General features: G+C 35.7%; 1 protein-coding gene and 1 non-coding gene across 2 annotated transcripts in view; both read right to left on the bottom strand.

Annotated features, from left to right (window-relative positions):
- RUNDC3B (RUN domain containing 3B) overlaps positions 1-20263 on the bottom strand; it is a 173006-nt gene that overhangs the window by 142006 nt on the left and 10737 nt on the right. Inside the window, exon 2 of the mRNA XM_052638590.1 lies at positions 6082-6197. Coding sequence (XP_052494550.1) covers positions 6082-6197 — 116 coding nt within the window. The remainder of the gene's footprint in view (positions 1-6081; positions 6198-20263) is intronic.
- Positions 6726-6797, bottom strand: TRNAS-GGA (transfer RNA serine (anticodon GGA)). The gene has a single exon. It is a non-coding gene; the product is annotated as a tRNA-Ser (tRNA).

Here is a 20263-nt window from a genome sequence, read left to right as displayed (position 1 = left end):
GAGTTAGGCAACTGATTTAGAGAATCTAAAACATAAGACAAGCAACAGTTAAGCTTTTAGAAGCTTTGGGATTTTGCTTGGCCTTTACTTAAACAAAAGTGTGATGTGGGAATCGGAAAGTCACTGTAATCTCAAACTCCAACCAACACAGAAGTTAGCCTATCTGAAGCACTTTACTCAGCTCTGAGTACCAGATTTTAAGATCCAGTAAACCACTGATAAACCCGAAGAATGAGACTACAGTGGTTCCAGAAGACTGAAAGAACTAGAGATACTTCACCTGAAGAAAGAAAAGGGGAACTAAGGAAAAAGGATTATGTAATAGCCACTTTTAATATGTATTAGGCTCACAATTTTAAAAAGAGGCAGAAAAGCACGGTCACCTAAGTTGACTTCTTATATTATACATCAGAATTTTCTAACAATCTGAACTGCCTAAAAAATAATGGCCTGCTGTACCATCCTTTGTTCCTCGATATCAGAAGTATTCAAATGAAGACCGTACGTCCACCAGCTGGAAATATTGCTTGGTGGATTGCTTCAGTAGGAGACACACTAGTGATTTTAAAGCTATGATTAATGGTGCTGCCTGAAGTGGTACTGTGGAGGCGGGGTGTGATTGCTGCTGAGCTGGAAAAATGCCTGATATTCCCACCGAGCTTCAACAAGACCTTCCACTTACATATCCAGCATCTGCAGTGGCTTTTATTGGGGGAGGTGGAAGTTAACTGGAGAAAAGGATTATGATTTAGAGCAAAAGTTAAAAAATGACTGAAGTGAAGACATGAACTAAGGCCTCTTTGAACTTTCCATTCTGTGATCAATTCTTGGTTCTCAGCTATATTCCAGAAAAGTAAGATCATCACCTTATTACAGCATTACTGCAGACAACATCAATATAGTGATTTTAAAAGTCTTGTTTTTTTTAATAATGGGGCTGTTAGAATGAGTGAAGCTCTCTTTTCTACCTGTGTTAGTACAGCCTATAGTGGGCCTGGAGTGAGTTTTTGGTTTTCCTCTGAAAAAGACTGATAAATTAAATGCCTTTTTATTAAAATAATAAAAAGTAGCTATAGACAAGTAAGCCTTGTAAACCCAGGAAATTATACATTTTAAACTTGTACTTCTATCAAGGAAAGAATAGAAAAAATTAGTTGTCACATTAACTAAATTCTAAGTGAACACACTATATTATCAAAATAATTATATAACTTTTGCAAAAATTAAAGGCAATTTGTTACATATCAGAATAGCAAAAAATGGGCAATACTATATGAATCTTTCTAGACACCTGAATCTTTAATAAACTACCTCATCATGAAAGTTACAGATCATTTCATGATTCATATCCATACTAACAACAGTGACCACCATAGTTGATCCACAGGAACATTTTTAAAAGCATGTTTTGAATTATTAATCTTACCAAGCTTAAAACATTCACAGATTTCAGAATCATCATTCTTACTGTCATTCTAGTGGAAGTCTTATCCATAAAATAACTAGAGATTGTGTTCTCAACACAGCAGTCCACTGGCTTCTATAGAAATAACATTTATGGTGAAGAAGTCAGTCTAAGGTCTACGATGTGTGTTTTGCTGAGGCATGATTCAGAAGATGGCAGGGAGATGTGCCACTTATATGGTAGTGAGTCTACCCCGTCACTCAGCATGGCGAGATCAACGTGGTTTGTTTTCTTTGTAGTTTATGTATTTTGTGAACAAATTACATGCTAAATGGTATACCAAATCAAGGGAATTGAGGTCTTATGATAAAACCTTTGTGGAACATTAAGATACTTCAAACACCACTGTATTTCATATGTTTTAAAATATTATTTGTAAATTGACATAAAATTTAAAAAATGATAACACAATATAGTAACTATGAAAATATTTCAAAATGTTTTCAGACACTTTACTTTCATAAAAACTTACTTTCTCATAAAGGGTAACATGGAAAATTTAGAAAATATTGAATATCAAAACTAAGAAAAATAAATAACCCTTTAAATATACAGAACAATGAACTTTAACAGAAAAGCACCAGTGATTTTTACAGATCCCACTTTAAGATGCAAAAGGCTGAATGAATTCAGATTTTGTTACCCATTTAAAATTTAATTAAATTGAACTGTTTATTATAAGCCTACAGGACTGCTCAACTGATTTAAACAATTATAGTAAAACTTGATGCTTTCAGCAATAAAAAGCAAAAAACAGAATTAACTTTCAGATTAAATTTGAGATGCTCATAAATTATATCACCAAAACATTACTTATTTGAAATTATTATACCATTAAGATCGTAAAGATAATAAACACTTAAATGAAAACATCTAATGATCAAATTTCCTTTAGTGAAATTTGTCAACTGAATTAATGTGATAAAGTTATCATTTATTACTACTAAAATTTATATACTACATACTACTTCTTGATGTTATCAGCTATATTTTACAGATGTATATTTTTAATTTAAAAGTATCATATGTCTGAAGGAACACAGTTTTCATTTTTTCTCTTAAATTTTAAGAGATTTGACAAACCATTAGCCAGACTCATCAAGAAACAAAGGGAGAAAAATCAAATCAATAAAAATTAGAAATGAAAATGGAGAGATCACAACAGACAACACAGAAATACAAAGGATCATAAGAGACTACTATCAGCAAATATATGCCAATAAAATGGACAACTTGGAAGAAATGGACAAATTCTTAGAAAAGTACTTTTCAAAACTGAACCAGGAAGAAATAGAAAATCTTAACAGACCCATCACAAGCACAGAAATTGAAACTGTAATCAGAAATCTTTCAGCAAACAAAAGCCCAGGACCAGACGGCTTCACAGCTGAATTCTACCAAAAATTTAGAGAAGAGCTAACACCCATCCTACTCAAACTCTTCCAGAAAATTGCAGAGGAAGGGAAACTTCCAAACTCATTCTATGAGGCCACCATCACTCTAAAACCAAAACCTGACAAAGATGCCACAAAAAAAGAAAATTACACGCCAATATCACTGATGAACACAGATGCAAAAATCCTTAACAAAATTCTAGCAATCAGAATCCAACAACACTTTAAAAAGATCATACACCATGACCAAGTGGGCTTTATCCCAGGGATGCAAGGATTCTTCAACATTCGCAAATCAATCAATGTAATTCACCACATTAACAAATTGAAAAATAAAAGCCATATGATTATCTCAATAGATGCAGAGAAAGCCTTTGACAAAATTCAACATCCATTTATGATAAAAACTCTCCAGAAAGCAGGAATAGAAGGAACATACCTCAACATAATAAAAGCCATATATGACAAACCCACAGAAAACATTATCCTCAATGGTGAAAAATTGAAAGCATTTCCCCTAAAGTCAGGAACAAGACAAGGGTGCCCACTCTCACCACTAATATTCAACATAGTTCTGGAAGTTTTGGCCACAGCAGTCAGAGCAGAAAAAGAAATAAAAGGAATCCAAATTGGAAAAGAAGAAGTAAAACTCTCACTGTTTGCAGATGACATGATCCTCTACATAGAAAACCCTAAGACTCCACCAGAAAATTACTGGAGCTAATCAATGAATATAGTAAAGTTGCAGGATATAAAATCAACACACAGAAATCCCTTGCATTCCTATACACTAATAATGAGAAAACAGAAAGGGAAATTAAGGAAACAATTCCACTCACCATTGCAACAAAAAGAATAAAATACTTAGGAATATATCTACCTAAAGAAACTAAAGACCTATATATAGAAAACTATAAAACACTGGTGAAATAAATCAAAGAGGACACTAATAGATGGAGAAATATACCATGTTCATAGATTGAAAGAATCAATATAGTGAAAATGAGTATACTACCCAAAGCAATCTACAGATTCAATGCCATCCCTATCAAGCTACCAACAGTACTTTTCACAGAGCTAGAACAAATAATTTCACAATTTGTATGGAAATACAAAAAACCTCGAATAGCCAAAGCAATCTTGAGAAAGACGAATGGAGCTGGAGGAATCAACCTGTCTGACTTCAGGCTCTACTACAAAGCCACAGTCATCAAGACAGTATGGTACTGGCACAAAGACAGAAATATAGATCAATGGAACAAAATAGAAAGCCCAGAGATAAATCCACACATCTATGGACACCTTATCTTTGACAAAGGAGGCAAGAATATACAATGGAGAAAAGACAATTTCTTTAACAAGTGGTGCTGGGAAAACTGGTCAACCACTTGTAAAAGAATGAAACTAGAACACTTTCTAACACCATACACAAAAATAAACTCAAAATGGATTAAAGATCTAAACATAAGACCAGAAACTATAAAATTCCCAGAGGAGAACATAGGCAACACACTCTCCAACATAAATCACTGCAGGATCCTCTATGTCCCAACTCCCAGAATACTGGAAATAAAAGCAAAAATAAACAAATGGGACCTAATTAAACTTAAAAGCTTCTGCACAACAAAGGAAACTATAAGCAAGGTGAAAAGACAGCCTTCGGAATGGGAGAAAATAATAGCAAATGAAGCAACGGACAAACAACTAATCTCAAAAATATACAACCAACTCCTGCAGCTCAATTCCAGAAAAATAAATGACCTAATCAAAAAATGGGCCAAAAAACTAAATAAACATTTCTCCAAAGAAGACATACACATGGCTAACAAACACATGAAAAGATGCTCAACATCACTCATTATCAGAGAAATGCAAATCAAGACCACAATGAGATACCATTTCACACCAGTCAGAATGGCTGCAATCCAAAAGTCTACAAGCAATAAACGCTGGAGAGGGTGTGGAGAAAAGGGAACCCTCTTACACTGTTGGTGGGAATGCAAACTGGTACAGCCACTATGGAGAACAGTGTGGCGATTCCTTAAAAAACTGGAAATAGAACTGCCTTATGACCCAGCAATTCCACTGCTGGGCATACACACTGAGGAAACCAGAATTGAAAGACACACATGTACCCCAATGTTCACTGCAGCACTGTTTATAATAGCCAGGACATGGAAACAACCTAGATGTCCATCAGCAGATGAATGGATAAGAAAGCTGTGGTACATATACACAATGGAGTATTACTCAGCTATTAAAAAGAATATATTTGAATTAGTTCTAGTGAGGTGGATGAAACTGAAGCCGATTATACAGACTGAAGTAAGCCAGCAGGATAAACACCAATACAGTATACTAACACATATATATGGAATTTAGAAAGGTGGTAATGATAACCCTGTATGCGAGACAGCAAAAGAGACTCAGATGTATAGAACAGACTTTTGGAATCTTTGGGAGCGGGAGAGCGTGGGATGATTTGGGAGAACGGCATTGAAACATGTATACTATCATGTAAGAAACAAATCACCAGTCTATGTTCGATACAGGATACAGGATGTTTGGGGCTGGTGCACTGGGATGACCCAGAGAGATGATATGGGGAGAGAGGTGGGAGGGGGGTTCAGGATTGGGAACTCATGTACACCTGTGGTAGATTCATATCAATGTATGGCAAAATCAATACAGTATTGTAAAGTAAAATAAAAATTTTTTTTTAAATTTAAGAGATTTATATATATATGTTTCTGACATAAATACATTTACGGATTTTTTTAAGTCCAGCATCTCTTTTATATAGCTTTTTTAAAATCTATTTACTGCTAAAAAATTTCCAAAGATTCTGAATTTAATGCAGAAAAGATTAAGCAAACAATGCCTGGTGCTCCTCTGTAAACTGATTAAAATACCAACTAGTAATCTTCGAGGATGAGTTACCTTTTAATTTAAGCTTTTATTTTAATTATATATAGAAAGTGAATCTGCTTCTTGTATGTGGCAATTAATATTCAACATTTTTAATGCATCCTGGAAATGGGTATAAATTCAAGAACAGATTCTTTACCAGGGACATAGCCAAAAGATTAGGTGTTCTAAAATCAGTTTTTTGCTTCTCAAGATGCTGCAGTCTAAATCACACTAAACAGTATAATTTCTAAAATCTCAAGCTTGTTAACAACAGAACTGTTGGAAGAGTAAATGATACATTAGCATGATTACCTTTCAGTCGGTGACTTAGAATCTGTTCCAAAATGGCTGCAAAGTTGTTAAATTCAGGAGAAGAATCATCAATTGTCTCAAAGCAGGACCGATCAATCAGGGTCTTCACAGAAAACCTATGGAAAAGAAATTATTATTGCTTTTAAGTAAACGTTATTCATACACCAAGTAGAAAAAATGGGAGGAAAGCAATCTAGAGAAATATTACAGAAATGTTTTAAAAGATTATATGCTCTGAAAACTCCATTTACCCAAATTCACTCTGAACACAGAAAATTTACAGAAATATCAGCCTTTTTGACTTATATATTTACTATCTGTTGACTGCATTAAGACTTAGAAACTTAGTCCACTGTCCTCAGAGCCATTAAAATCAGAATAAACAAAATGACCTAAATTATTAAGTTCAGAGCCATAATACAACTTATAAGAGTTTAAGCATCAAATCAAAATGCTCTTAAGAGTTTTGGAGAACAAAATTGATTAAGATAGGATTTGAGTATTCATGAAGTATGAAGTGAATTTGCTCAGTCGTGTCTGACTCTTTGCGACCCCATGGACTATAGCCCACCAGGCTCCTCCCTCCATGGGATTCTCCAGGCAAGAGTACTGGATTGGGTTGCCATTTCCTTCTCCAGGGGATCTTCCCAACCCAGGGATCAAACCCGGGTCTCCTGCATTCCAGGCAGACGCTTTAACCTCTGAGCCACCAGGGAAGCCCTTCATGAAGTATAGATCCCAAGTTTTTATGAACTACAACAGGAAAACTTATAACTCTCTAAAGTACACTATATTTTTCCTTCTCTTCAGAATGTCCTTTGTCTCTGACTGCCAAATACCAATGCATTTCCCAAGACTCAGCTTAAATGCCAAGTTCTCAGTGAAGAATTATCCTGTACATATTCCTAGCTCAAAGTAGCATCTTGTTTGTATCTCCTTTAAGAGATGTTTACAACTTATCTTACTGCTATTACTTGTGTTGTCTATTTCTATCTTATTAGAATACAAATTCCTTCAGGGCAGAAGCATATCTTTTGTGTGTTTATATCTTCCTTAGCCATAGGACAATGACTTGAAAGATATACTCTGTAAGTACCTGTTGTTATATTTGTAACACCTATTTTGAGGGAATGGCAAAAAAGGCCAATGTCACAGTAAGACAAAAAAGAAAGTTCTTGATTTCTAACATGTATACCTTCCTGGAACCAAAATCAAAATCAGGATCTGGAGCAGTTCTGTTGTCCCTAGCATTTCCCTCACACTATCCCTGTATCATTGGGAAAGACCCCGATGCTGGGAAAGGCTAAAGGCAGGAGGAGAAGGGGACGACAGGGAACGAGATGGTTGGATGGCGTCACCAACTCGAAGGACATGAGTTTGAGCAAGCTCTGGGAGATGGCAAAGAACAGGAAAGCGGGCATCCTGCAGTCCATGGGGTCGCAAAGAGTAGGATACTAATATGCAACTGAACTGAACTGATCCCTTGATAAGCATACTATCCCTTTACAGTCACACCCTATGAAGGGTGAATGTCTAAGTAAAGACAAGCAGTAGCATAGGAAAAGGAGTAATGATGAGAACTGTTAAATAATTAGAAAGGTAAACTATGGACATCCCAGGTGGCTCAAGTGGTAAAGAACCTGCCTGCCAATGCAGGAGGCATAAGAGGTGCAGGTTTGATCCCTGGGTCCCGAAGATCCCCTGGACGAGGGCACGGCAACCCACTCCAGTATTCTTGCCTGCAGAATACCGTGGACAGAGGAGCCTGGCAGGCTACAGTCCATAGGCTTGCAGAGTCAGACACAACTGAAGCAACTGAGCACACACACACACGGGAGATAAAGGAGTACAAATTGTTCCTTAGTTTTTAGGCTTACTGGAAATGCTCATTCAACCAAGACAAAAAATACAACACGTAAGTATAAAGGAAAATATAAAGATATCTGTTTATATGAGTTAAATACAGGCAGTCCTCCCTTTGCACATGAAAATGACTATGCAAACTGAAATCATGCAGTGTGATCACAATAATTAATAGAAAGAATTACAATTATTCTCTGCCCTTCACAAATTTTTGTCAAAACATTAAAAACTCTCTGCTAGCTATAATGCACAGGGAAATGGAAGAAATAGTCAAACATTATTTAGTACACTGTAATTTAAAACATGAGCAATACTGAGAATTAAAGTGTCTTCTTTGTAAAAAAAAACAAACAAACAAACAAACAAACTTATCTAGAATAGTTTGAAAAGTGTTTACCTTCTTCTCATTGTATAACTTGAAATATTAGTGAGTGTGAAGAAAGCTAAGCACCGAAGAACTGATGCTTTTGAACTGTGGTGTTGGAGAAGACTCTTGAGAGTCCCTTGGACTACAAGGAGATCCAACCAGTCTATCCTAAAGGAGATCAGTCCTGGGTGTTCATTGGAAGAACTGATGCTGAAGCTGAAACTCCAATACTTTGGCCACCTGATGCGAAGAGCTGACTCATTGGAAAAGACCCTGATGCTGGGAGGGATTGGGGGCAGAAGGGGAAGGAGACGACAGAGGATGAGATGGCTGGATGGCATCACCGACTCGATGGACATGAGTTTGGGTAAACTCTGGGAATTGGTGGTGGACAGGGAGGCCTGGCGTGCTGCAATTCATGGGGTCGCAGTCAAACACGACTGAGTGACTGAACTGAACTGATGTTGTCTAAGCCTGGGAAAACTGTCATATGCTTTTCTAAGTTTGAATCAGTTCCAACATTTTACCCTGTGAATTTTCAAAACGGTGAGAATCTCTGAGAGGCCCTATACTAGTATTATTACATCTTTTTGTCATAACCACGTTGTTCATTTATATCAATGTTTCCTTCAATAATTCCCTCTGGCTGATTATCTAAATTCCCTTGAATGGCAACAGTTTGGGCTTCCCTGGTGGCTCAGATGGTAAAGAATCTGCCTGCAATGCAGGAGACTGAGGTTCAATCCTTGGGTCAGGAAGATCCCCTAGAGAACGGATTGGCAACCCACTCCAGCCTGGAGAATCCCATGGACAGAGGAACCTGATGGGCTATAGTCCATAGGATCACCAAGAGTTGGACACAACTGAGCAACTAACAGTATCACTTTCAATCAACATTCCAATGATCAACTGTTTCTTCTATGGTTCCATTTAATTTCCATTCAAGTTTTACTTCCAGCATTATCACTTTCTGTTTCTTTGCCCCAGTGTCATCATTGTTGGCCAATTTACTCTTAATTGTGCATTTCCACACAATGGCATGTGGGTTTACAAAAAGGAGACAAAAAAAAACAACATACCTGCAGCTTTTGATTTCTGTGTATGAACGAGTAACAGATGCATAGTGACCAATTCTAGACAGACTCTGAAGCAATGATGTGACTGGTCACTAACCATGATGTGCATTTGTTATTTACACAATGATCTGTGAACTAAAGAGCTACCAGCAAAATTTTATTTTATGCAACTACTCACAATTAATATAGAAGTCAAAGTGTTAGCCACTTAGTCATGTCTGACTCTTTATGACCCCATGGACTGTAACCCGCCAGGCTCCTTTTCCATGGGATTTCCCAAGCAAGAACACTGGAGTGGGTATCCATTCCCTTCTGCAGGGGATCTTCCCAACCCATGGATTGAATCCAGGTCTCCTGCATTGCAGGCAGGCTTCTCTTGTGCTCAGCTGGTAAAGAATCCATCTGCAATGGAATCCAGGGAGACCTGGATTTGATCCCTGGATTGGGAAGATCCCCTGGAGAAGGGAACAGATACCCACTCCAGTATCCTGGCCTGGAGAATTCCACGGACTGCATAGTCCATGGAGTCGCAAAGAGTTGGACACAACTGAGTGACTTTCACTTTCACTTTCTTTCTTTACTGCCTGAGCCACCAGGAAGTTGCTGTTATAGAGATTGGTATTATTAAATTAAATTCTAGTAACCAAAATCAGTGCAAACAGGAACCATGCAAAGTGAAGACTGCCTTACAGTCTTCAAACCAAATAAATCCATTACATGTTAGCATAAATATTTTTATTAAAACTATTTTTTTCAAAACTAAAAGTGGTAACAGTATTATTTAAATCTTTGCAAATATCTTTAGTGTTGTACTTAATAACTAGACATCTCACATCTGTTTCTGCATTCAAGCTATTCTAATATCATACACCATGTAGTTTCTGGAAAACTCCACTTACACTTGTTTAAAAACAGGAACTAAAAAGCATATAATATCCCAGACATGTTAAGAAAATGTTACTGATGTTTCAGACCTCTGAAAGGGTATGAGTTCAGGAGCACACTTGGAGAACCACTAGCCCACGGTATTCTTTGCATGGAATGAAATAACAACGCAACTAGAATGGTAGTAATTACACATCCTTGAGAAACTAGTCACTCAATTTTCAGTCTTCTTTGGTTCAGACAAATAACTCTAACCAAAAAAGGCTGAGACAGATTAATGTTCAGTGGAGAAGGCAATGGCAACCCACTCCAGTACTCTTGCCTGGAGAATCCCATGGACGGAGGAGCCTGGTAGGCTGCAGCCCATGGGGTCTCGAAGAGTTGGACATGGCTAAGCAACTCACTTTCACTTTTCACTTTCCTGCATTGGAGAAGGAAATGGCAACCCACTCCAGTGTTCTTGCCTGGAGAATCCCTGGGACGGCGGAGCCTGGTGGGCTGCTATCTATGGGTTGCACAGAGTCGGACACGACTGGAACTACTTAGCAGCAGTAGCAGCAGCAGCAGCACAGTACTATTTACAGCAACTAGAGCTCCATGGAGGAGCCACTATGTAAAAGACACAGACAAAAAACAAGTAACTATGAAGTAATTGATGGAAGTTTGTCTCTTGTATCTAATAGACAAGTTAGATGGACACTACGTGTAATGCATGAGTATCAACAGAAATAAAAACAAAGTAAACCAAAATCAAATTATGGCAGGGACCTGAAATCCACTTTTGTTTACTCTGCCCTTTTCACTGACAATACACTAGAAAAGTGCCGTCAATCTTCACCAAAGTTTTAACAGTAACAAAAAAGTTTAATGTTCTTATTTCATAAGAGAAAGAAATGCTAAGTGTCCCTAAAATGAATAAACAAAAGCCATATAGTCTCTACCTCCATCTTTGACCTAAAAAGAAGGAAATTTCTGAATGTTTCTCTCTAATCTTTAATAGAACAGAATGGAATATCTAACTCTGTAATCACATTCAAGGTAGCAGTAATCTACCTCAATTTAAAAAATATATAGCATTTAAGATAGTAAATGATATTTAAAGATAACAGAGTGCTTATTTCACCAAAAAGAGCTACAACTCAATTTCCACCTGTAACAGCCTTGTAAGATTTCAGCCACTACTGTCCTCCAGGAATAACATAAAATTACCTAACAAATGTTCTTTGTAAAAGTGGTAGGAAGGAAAAGTCATGGAGAGTAACATAAATATTTTTGTAGTATCAACAGCCCTGTACAGATCAATCAATAGTCAATAAAATATGAATCTATCATGTTGTTGTAGTAGATTATCGCCTATAGAAGACACATGTGCATGACAAAAATCTAAAATGGTGAATCTCGGAGCATCAGATTACCTGTAAGTCAATATGTGACTAAAAACTAAAACAAAAGCAAAGTGTAAACACCCTAAAGCATATCATTAGACACATTTTCTGTTATTTTCAAGCACGAAGATATTTTAAGGCTGAGAATGCATTTCAAATAATTTCTATTATAACAAGGTTAATAATGAAGAAATTACTGTTTCCCAGCATTGCTTCATCATTTATAGCCTGCTCTCCTCTTGTCAACACAAATCAAAACTTCAGAAGGCAAATTAGTTCTTTAGAGTCCATGCTTTTACTTCTAGCTAGCCAAGACTTCCCATTCAGCATTTACTTCTGTAGAATTATGTGGCTAGCTCCATTATGCCAGAATAGCGAGAATCTTTTCCTCCATAATCCAGTAACTAAGACATGTTATAAAAACCAAACCTGTAAAAAGAATTTCAGTACATCTAAAAAATATCACACAGATGCTGAGCTATTTCCTGATAATGATGACATTAATATTAGTCATCTATTTCCCAAAGAGTACTGATTTTAAAATAATGAAATGACAATTTGATGAATGTCTAAAAATACCAAATCAAGTCTAAGTAACTGCTTTCACATAAGAACTAAAAAGCAAAAAAATTTACATAAAAGGGTCTTTTAATTAAATGCTGTTTTTTGAAATGTCTCTGTCTTAAAAGAGTCTCTTTCCTACCTCCAGTGTTCAAAGAAAATTTTGTTAGTTCAGAAATTTAAAAAATGATTGTGACTAAAACCATCACATTTAAGAAAGCAGGAACTACCTTTTCCCCTTTGGAAACATATCAAGAAAGATGTTTACCAAAACCACATTAAAAACAATCTTCACTACACCCATTTAAATGAATTCCTTCCACAGTAAACAAGGTTCTAAAGTAATAGTAACAACAAATAATTAAAGGCAAAAAATGTGACAACAAAGTCAAAAATAAAAGAGCTTTTCCTGAAAAAACTAAAAACAGAGTTACTATATGATCCAGCAATCCCACTCCTGAGCATATACCCTCAGAAAACATAATTTGAAAAGACACATGCATCCTAATGTTCACAGCAGCACTATTTACAATAGTCAAGATGTAGAAGCAAGTAAATGTCCATCAACAGATGAATGGATAAAGAAAATGTGGTACATATATACAACGGAATATTACTCAGCCATAGAAAAGAATGCAATAATGCTCTCCGCAATAATATGGATGGATCTAGAGATTATCATACTCGGTGAAGTAAGCCTGACAGAAAGACAAGTATCACATGATACCATTCATACGTGAAATTTTTAAAAGAATGATACAAATGAACTTATTTGCAAAATAGAAAGAGACTCAGACATAGAAAACAAACAAGTTACTAAAGGGGAAAGATGGGGAAGTGATAAATTAAGAGTTCGGGATTAATAAATACATACTACTGTATATAAAACAGATTACCAACAGGACCTACATACAGCACAGGGAACTATACTCAATATTTTGCAATAATCTATAAGGGAAAAGAATCTGAAAAGGAATATCTACATCCATATATCTGAAACTAACAGGATATTATAAATCAACTATATTCAATAAAAAAAAAAAGAATCTTGTTGCAGGTCCCCCCAAAATGACTTCATGAAACATCTCACTCTTTATTAGAAAAGAAACTATTTAAAAGTAGAAATTCATCTTTAATATTTAAAGGCCCTGTATTAGTAAGATACAAAGATGTATTCACATACACAGAAGGATCAAGTAGGAAAGAAATATATTTCCATCTCTTTAGCACAAGCTTATATAATCTTAACTATTTGTCAAACATGCATCATAAAAATATTAATTTCACAAAATCAGATTTTCTTATCTGTATTTTTATATTCCTTTATATGGAATTATACCTAAAATAAACAAAGTACATAAAAGCATATAGAATCATTACATTTCAAAACCAAAAGGGGTGCAGAATAGCTATAATCATTTATGAGTGATATTTTAAAAAGTCACAGAAGTATCCGAATTGTAAGAGAATTCTTTCTACTACTACCACACCAAATTTACAGGATTCCTTATAATATAGTATTATTGCAAGTAGACTTTACCAAAGGGTGGGGTAACTATCCTCTGCCATTGCTGTATCTATTACCTATAATCTGCAAGAAGATGGCTGCCAAGAGATAGGAGACACTCCACCCCAAATGTGAAACAGTGACTGTGGATGATAATGAGCACCATATCCAGGTATCTGTTCACGGGAAAGCCTACTTCTTTTATTTTATACCAGAAACCCCTCCCAAATCTTTCTCAATCAGCAATCTGCCTTATTTTCTTTTAGTCTTATGAGAGTTAAGAATTTCTAACAATCATGTGTTTTCCCCCTTTTATCTTTCCTAAAATTTAAATCTCCTTTATAAGTAGAAGAAAACTTTTCACATATCCATTTAGCAGGAGTCTCAGACTATCATCCACAGGCAAAAACCCACCAGTTGCCTGTTTCTATAAAGTTTTATTGAAACACAGAAGAAAAAAATTCCAACCCTCTTCTCTGGAATATACACCCTCTAACTCAAAAGTCTCTTTTGACAGAATTTACCATTTTTTTCTTTATAAATTTTGCTTAGTGTAAAAAAAATGACAGACAGAGAGAGAGGTATATTATAAAACATTTTCCCCATGTGTACTATCAAAACTGCTTGTAAAACAGAATTGTTAATCTAAACACCTAAAACTGAGATAGCATATTAATATCTTGTATTGCTGCATAAGCAGACTGACAACAGCAGACTGCACCACATGAAAAATAACCTGAAGCACTATATTTCAACAAAAGGACAAGACAATTTTTTTTAACATTTTTAAACTTTATTGTTATTGAAGGATAACTGCTTTACAGAATTTTGTTGTTTTCTGTCAAACCTCAACATGAATCAGCCATAGGTATACATATATCCCCTCCCTGTAGAAGCTCCCTCCCACTCCTCTAGGTTGATAAAGAGCCCCTTTTTGAGCTTCCTGAGCCATACAGCAAATTCCTGTTGGCTATCTATTTTACATTTGGTAATGTAAGTTTCCATGTTACTCTTTCCATACCTCTCACCCCCTCTTCCCCTCTCCCCATGTCCACAAGTCTATTCTCTATGTCTGTTTCTCCATTGCAGCCCTGTAAATTAATTCCTCAGTACCATTTTTCTAGATTCCATGTATATGCATTAAAATACAACATTTATCTCTTTTTGACTCACTTCACTCTCTATAATAGGTTCTAGGTTCATCCACCTCATCAGAACTGACTCAAATGCATTCCTTTTTATGGCTGAGTAATATTCCATTGTGTATATGTACCACAACTTCTGTATCCATTCATCTGTCGATGAACATCTAGGTGGCTTCCATGTTCTAGCCATTGTAAACAGTGCTGCAATGAATGGGATACATGTGTCTTTTTCAATTTTGGTTTCCTCAGAGTATATGCCTAGGAGTGGGATTGCTGGGTCATATGGTGGTTTTAATCCTAGTTTTTTTAAAGAATCTCCATAGCATCTTTCAGAATGGCTGTATCAATTTACATTCCCACCAACAGTGCAACAGTATTCCCTTTTCTCCACACTCTCTCCAGTATTTACTGTTTGTAGACTTTTTGACGATGGCCATTCTGAGCAGCATGAGGTGATATCTCATTGTGGTTTTGATTTGTATTTCTCTAATAATGGGCGATGTTGAGCATCTTTTCATGTGTTTGTTAGCCATCTGTATGTCTTCTTTGGAGAAATGTCTGCTTAGGCCCTTTTCCCACTTTTTGATTGGGTTGTTTGCTTTTCTGGTATTGAGTTGCATGAGCTGCTTTTATATTCTAGGCTTTTGTTTTGGGGGAGATTTTTGATCACAGTTTCAATTTCAGTACTTGTAATTGGGTTGTTCATAATTTCTATTTCTTCCTGGTTCAGTCTTAGAAGACTGAACTTTTCTAAGATCTGCCCATTTCTTCCAGGTTATCCATTTTATTGCCATATGGTTGTTCATAATAGTCTCTTATAATCCTCTGTACTTCTGCATTGTCTGTTGTAACCTCTCCTTTTTCATTTCTAATTTTGTTGATTTGATTCTTCTCTTTTTCTTGATGAGTCTGGCTAAAGGTTTGTCAATTTTGTTTATCTTCTGAAAGAACCAGCTTTTAGTTTTATTAATCTTTACTATTGTTTCTTTCATTTTTCATTTATTTCTGCTCAGATCTTGATGTGTCCTTCTACTGATTTTGAGGGGTTTTTGTTCTTTTTCTGGTTGCTTTAGGTGTAAAGTTAGGTTGTCTATTTGACGTTTCCCTTGTTTCTTGAGGTAGGAATGCATTGCTATAAATTTGCCTCTTAGGACTGCTCTTGCTGCATCCCATAGGTTTTGAGTTGTCATGTTTTCATTGTCATTTGTTTCTAGAAATTTTCTGACTTCCCTTTGATTTCTTCAGAAACCTGTTGGTTATTTAGAAACGTGTTGTTCAATCTCCTTGTGTTTGTATTTTTTAGATTTTTTCTTGCAATTGATATCCAATCACATAGCACCGTGGTTGGAGAATATGCTTGATGTGATTTTAATTTTCTTAAATTTACTGAGGTTTGATTTGTGACCCAAGATGTGGTCAATCCTGGAGAATGTTCCATGTGCATATGAGAAGAAGGGGTATTTTTCTGCATTTGGATGGAATGTCCTGAACATACCAATGAAATCAATTTCATGTAATATATCATTTAAGACTTGTTTCCTTATTAATTTTGTTTTGATGATCTGTCCATTGGTGTGAGTGGGGTGTCAAAGTCTACTATTATTATGTTATTGTCAATTTCTCCTTTTATGTCTGTTAGTGTTTGTCTTATGTATTGAGGTGCTCCTATGTTGGATGCATAGGTATTTACAATTATTATGTCTTCCTCTTGGATTGGTCCCTTGGCCAATATGTAGTGTCCTTCCTTATCTCTTGTAAACTTCTTTAGTTTAAGGTCCACTTTGTCTGATATGAGGATTGATACTCCAGTAAAAAAAAAAAAAAAAAAAACAGATCTTTCTTTTGAAAGTAAAAAATACTTTGCTTCCCATTTGCATGGAATATATTTTTCCATCCTCTCACTTTCAGTCTATATGTGTCTTTAGGTCTAAAGTGGGTTTCTTGTAGACAGCATATATACGGGGTCTTGCTTTTCTATCCATTCAGCTAATCTGTTTCTTTTGGTTGGAGCATTTAATCTATTTACATTTAAAGTAATTATTGATATATATGTTCCTAATGCAATTTTCTCAATTGTTTGGGGTTGATTTTATAGATCTTTTTTCTTCTGTTGTATTTCTTAACTATATAAGTCCCTTTAACATTTGTTGTAAAGCTGGTTTGGTGGTACTGAATTCTCTTAACTTCTGCTTGTCTGAAAAGCTTTTTATTTCTCCATCAGTTTTGAATGAGATCCTTGCCAGGTACAGTAACCTTGGTTGTTGGGTTTTCCCTTCCAGTACTTTAAATATATTCTGCCATTCCCTTCTGACCTGCAGAGTTTCTGCTGAAAGATCAGCTGTTAAGCATATGGAGTTTCCTTTGTATGTTACTTGTTGCTTCTCCCTTGCTGCTTTTAATATTCTTTGTGTTCAGTCTTTGTTTGTTTCATTAGTATGTGTAGGACAAAACAATTTTTTTACAACTTGTTTAAAATTAGAAAGTATTCAAACAAAAAAAATTTCCCATCTTAAATTAATTCATTTGATTTCTTATATGAAATAATTTCCTATTAAAGTCAGCTTAATAAAGAATACTTTCACTGGACACCTGTATCACATATCACTTTGGAATTCAATTCTTCTTTGTCCAAAGACAAATGAAAATACTCAAGTAATGTATTTTAACATAAGTAAGCTATCGAGGCTTCCCAGGTGGCTCAGTGGTAAAGAATCTGCCTGCCAACACAGGAGACAGGGTTCGATCCCTAGATTGGGAAGATCCCCTGGAGAAGGCAATGGCAACTCACTCCAGTATCCTTGCCTGGGAAATTCTGTGGAGAGAGGTGCCTGGAAGGCTACAGCCCACAGGGTCACAAAAAGATTGGGACACTATTTTGCAACTAAACAATAACAATGACAAGCTATCTAGTAATCTAGATAGACAGTTCTACTACTGAAGCTATTAGATGTTTTAATTTCAATGCTTATTTTTTTCACAGTTTTTAAAGGTTATATCCACTGATAATTACCAGAAAATATTTGCTATATTCCTCATGCTGTATAATATATCCCTGTAGCTTACTTTATACCTAGTATAAAATGTATTTAAAAAAATTTTTTAAAGCATGTACCTCCTAATCTCCTACCCTTACACTACCCCTCCCCCAGTCATCCCCCCACTGGTAACCACTGGTTTGCTTTCTGTATCTGTGAATCTAAAGCTATTCGATGTTTAAAACCCCCTCATTAGAGATTATTCATAAGGGTGACTTTTTTTTTAAGAAGTGAGTGAGAATGGTTCTTTAGTTTACCTTCAATCTTGTTTTAGAACTATCCACTGCTACTATTCTTCACTAGTTGGACATAATAACCTCATTTGACAAACATCCCTACTATGTACTAGATGCTGGGAATAAAATAGATGCTCAATAAATTATGACTTGGACTTGAGAAATGCACATTCCAATAGAAGACAAAAAGATAATTAGATTACAGCATAATGAGCACCATATTTATTAGAAAGTATTTTGGGATGAGGGGGGATAAATGGTTCTAACATTACTGGAGAAGCAGTAAAACTTAAATTTGGATTTACTGTAATAAATCGAGGGTCAAAAGGATAGAAATCAAAATATAAAGAGTTGACCCTTGAACAACCCAAGTTTGAAGTGCGTTAAGTCCACTTATACACGGACCATTTATTTCCCATTTATACTACAGTGGTATATTATTACGGTTGGTTGAATCTGTAAATGCAGTCACAGTTTGCAGGGCTAACTGCATACACATGACTGTTAAACGTGGATTTCTGACTTGGGGAAGGTAAGCACCCCTAAGCCTCATACTATTCAAGGGTAAACTATATAGAAAATGAAAAAGAATATATAACCAACAAGTTCATATGGATAAAACTATAAGGAATAAATGAAATAACAAAAAATAATGATACATAAGACAAGAAAAGAGAAAAAGTGAACATAAATAGCAAAATGGGAGTCATAAACCCAAAGGTAATAACATTAAATATAAATGGGCTAAATTCTCTAAATAAAAAACTAGATAAAATGTAAAATTAAATTCTATCCTGCCTACAAAGAGACACTTTTAAGGACCCAGAAATACTGAAAGTTAAGAATAAAAAGTATATCATATAAACACTAACTAAAAGAAAGCTATTTTAAGTATGCTAATAGCAGAAAAACTAGACTTTAAGGTAGGAACACTATTAGAGATAAAGAAGGACGTTTCATGATAACAAAGGAATGAAATCACTAGGAAGAGATCACAATTCTCAATCCGTCCCCACCTGGTAATCAAACAACAAAACATTTTAGCAAATCAATGAGAGAGCTAAACAGAGGAACAGACAAATCTACACTCAGATCTGACAGATCTAACACACCTCTCTCAGCATCAGGCTGAGCACACAGAAAACTAGGACGACAGTGAAATTAGGAACACAATGGCATCTATAAAACATGCAATCAGCAATGAGAGAATACAGTCCTCCCTTGATATCTGCAGGGAATTGCTTCCAGGAACCCTGAAGAAACCAAAATCCACAGATGCTCAAGTTCCTTAGAGTTGGCCCTCCCCACACTGCTGGATGTGGAACTGGTGAATACAGAGGACTGTTTATCTTCTTTTCAAATGCATATGAAAGAGTTACTAAAATTGATCAAATGTTGCATTGTAAAGCGAGCGTAGATAAAAATTCAAAACTTTAAAATCTTTTTGAATACTCTCTGCACAGTGAAATTGTTAGAAATCAATAACTAAAAATAGAAAATCTTCAACTGTCTGAAAGCTAAACAGTACCTTTTAAAATAAGCAATGAGTCAAAGAAGAAATCCCAACAGAAAGTAGAAAACATTTTAAACTAATTAATAATGAAGATACAAATTTTAAATCTGTGTCTGACTCTGCTACCCCATGGACTGTAGCCCACCTGGGTCCTCTGTTCATGGAATTCTCCAGGCAAGATTACTGGAGTGGATTGCCATTCCCTTCTCCAGGGGATCTTCTCAACCCAGAGATCAAACCCGGGGCCTCCTGCATTGCAGGCAGTTTCTTTACTGTCTGAGCCACCAGGGAAGCCCCTTGTTTGCTATCTCAAAGCAATGTTAAACAAGGCAATCTGTGGTCTGAAAATGCAAAGATTGGAAAGAAGAAAGGCTGAAAAACAATGATCTAAACTTCCATCTCAAGAATTAGAAAAAGAACAGGAACTTAAAAAAAAGAAAATGGAAGGAAGGAAATACTAAATATGATAAAGAGAAAGCAACAAATTAAGAAATATACAGAGAGGAAATTAACAAAGCTAAAGGCTGGTTCTCTGAAGGTATTAATAAACTTTATATACTCCCAGCAATAAAAAAATGGGAAAAACAGAAATTACCAAAATCAGGAGAG

Source organism: Budorcas taxicolor, chromosome 4, assembly GCF_023091745.1.
Source record: "Budorcas taxicolor isolate Tak-1 chromosome 4, Takin1.1, whole genome shotgun sequence".
In the NCBI taxonomy this organism is placed as follows: Eukaryota; Metazoa; Chordata; class Mammalia; order Artiodactyla; family Bovidae; genus Budorcas; species Budorcas taxicolor.
This window is presented reverse-complemented; position numbering and strand designations above follow the sequence as displayed.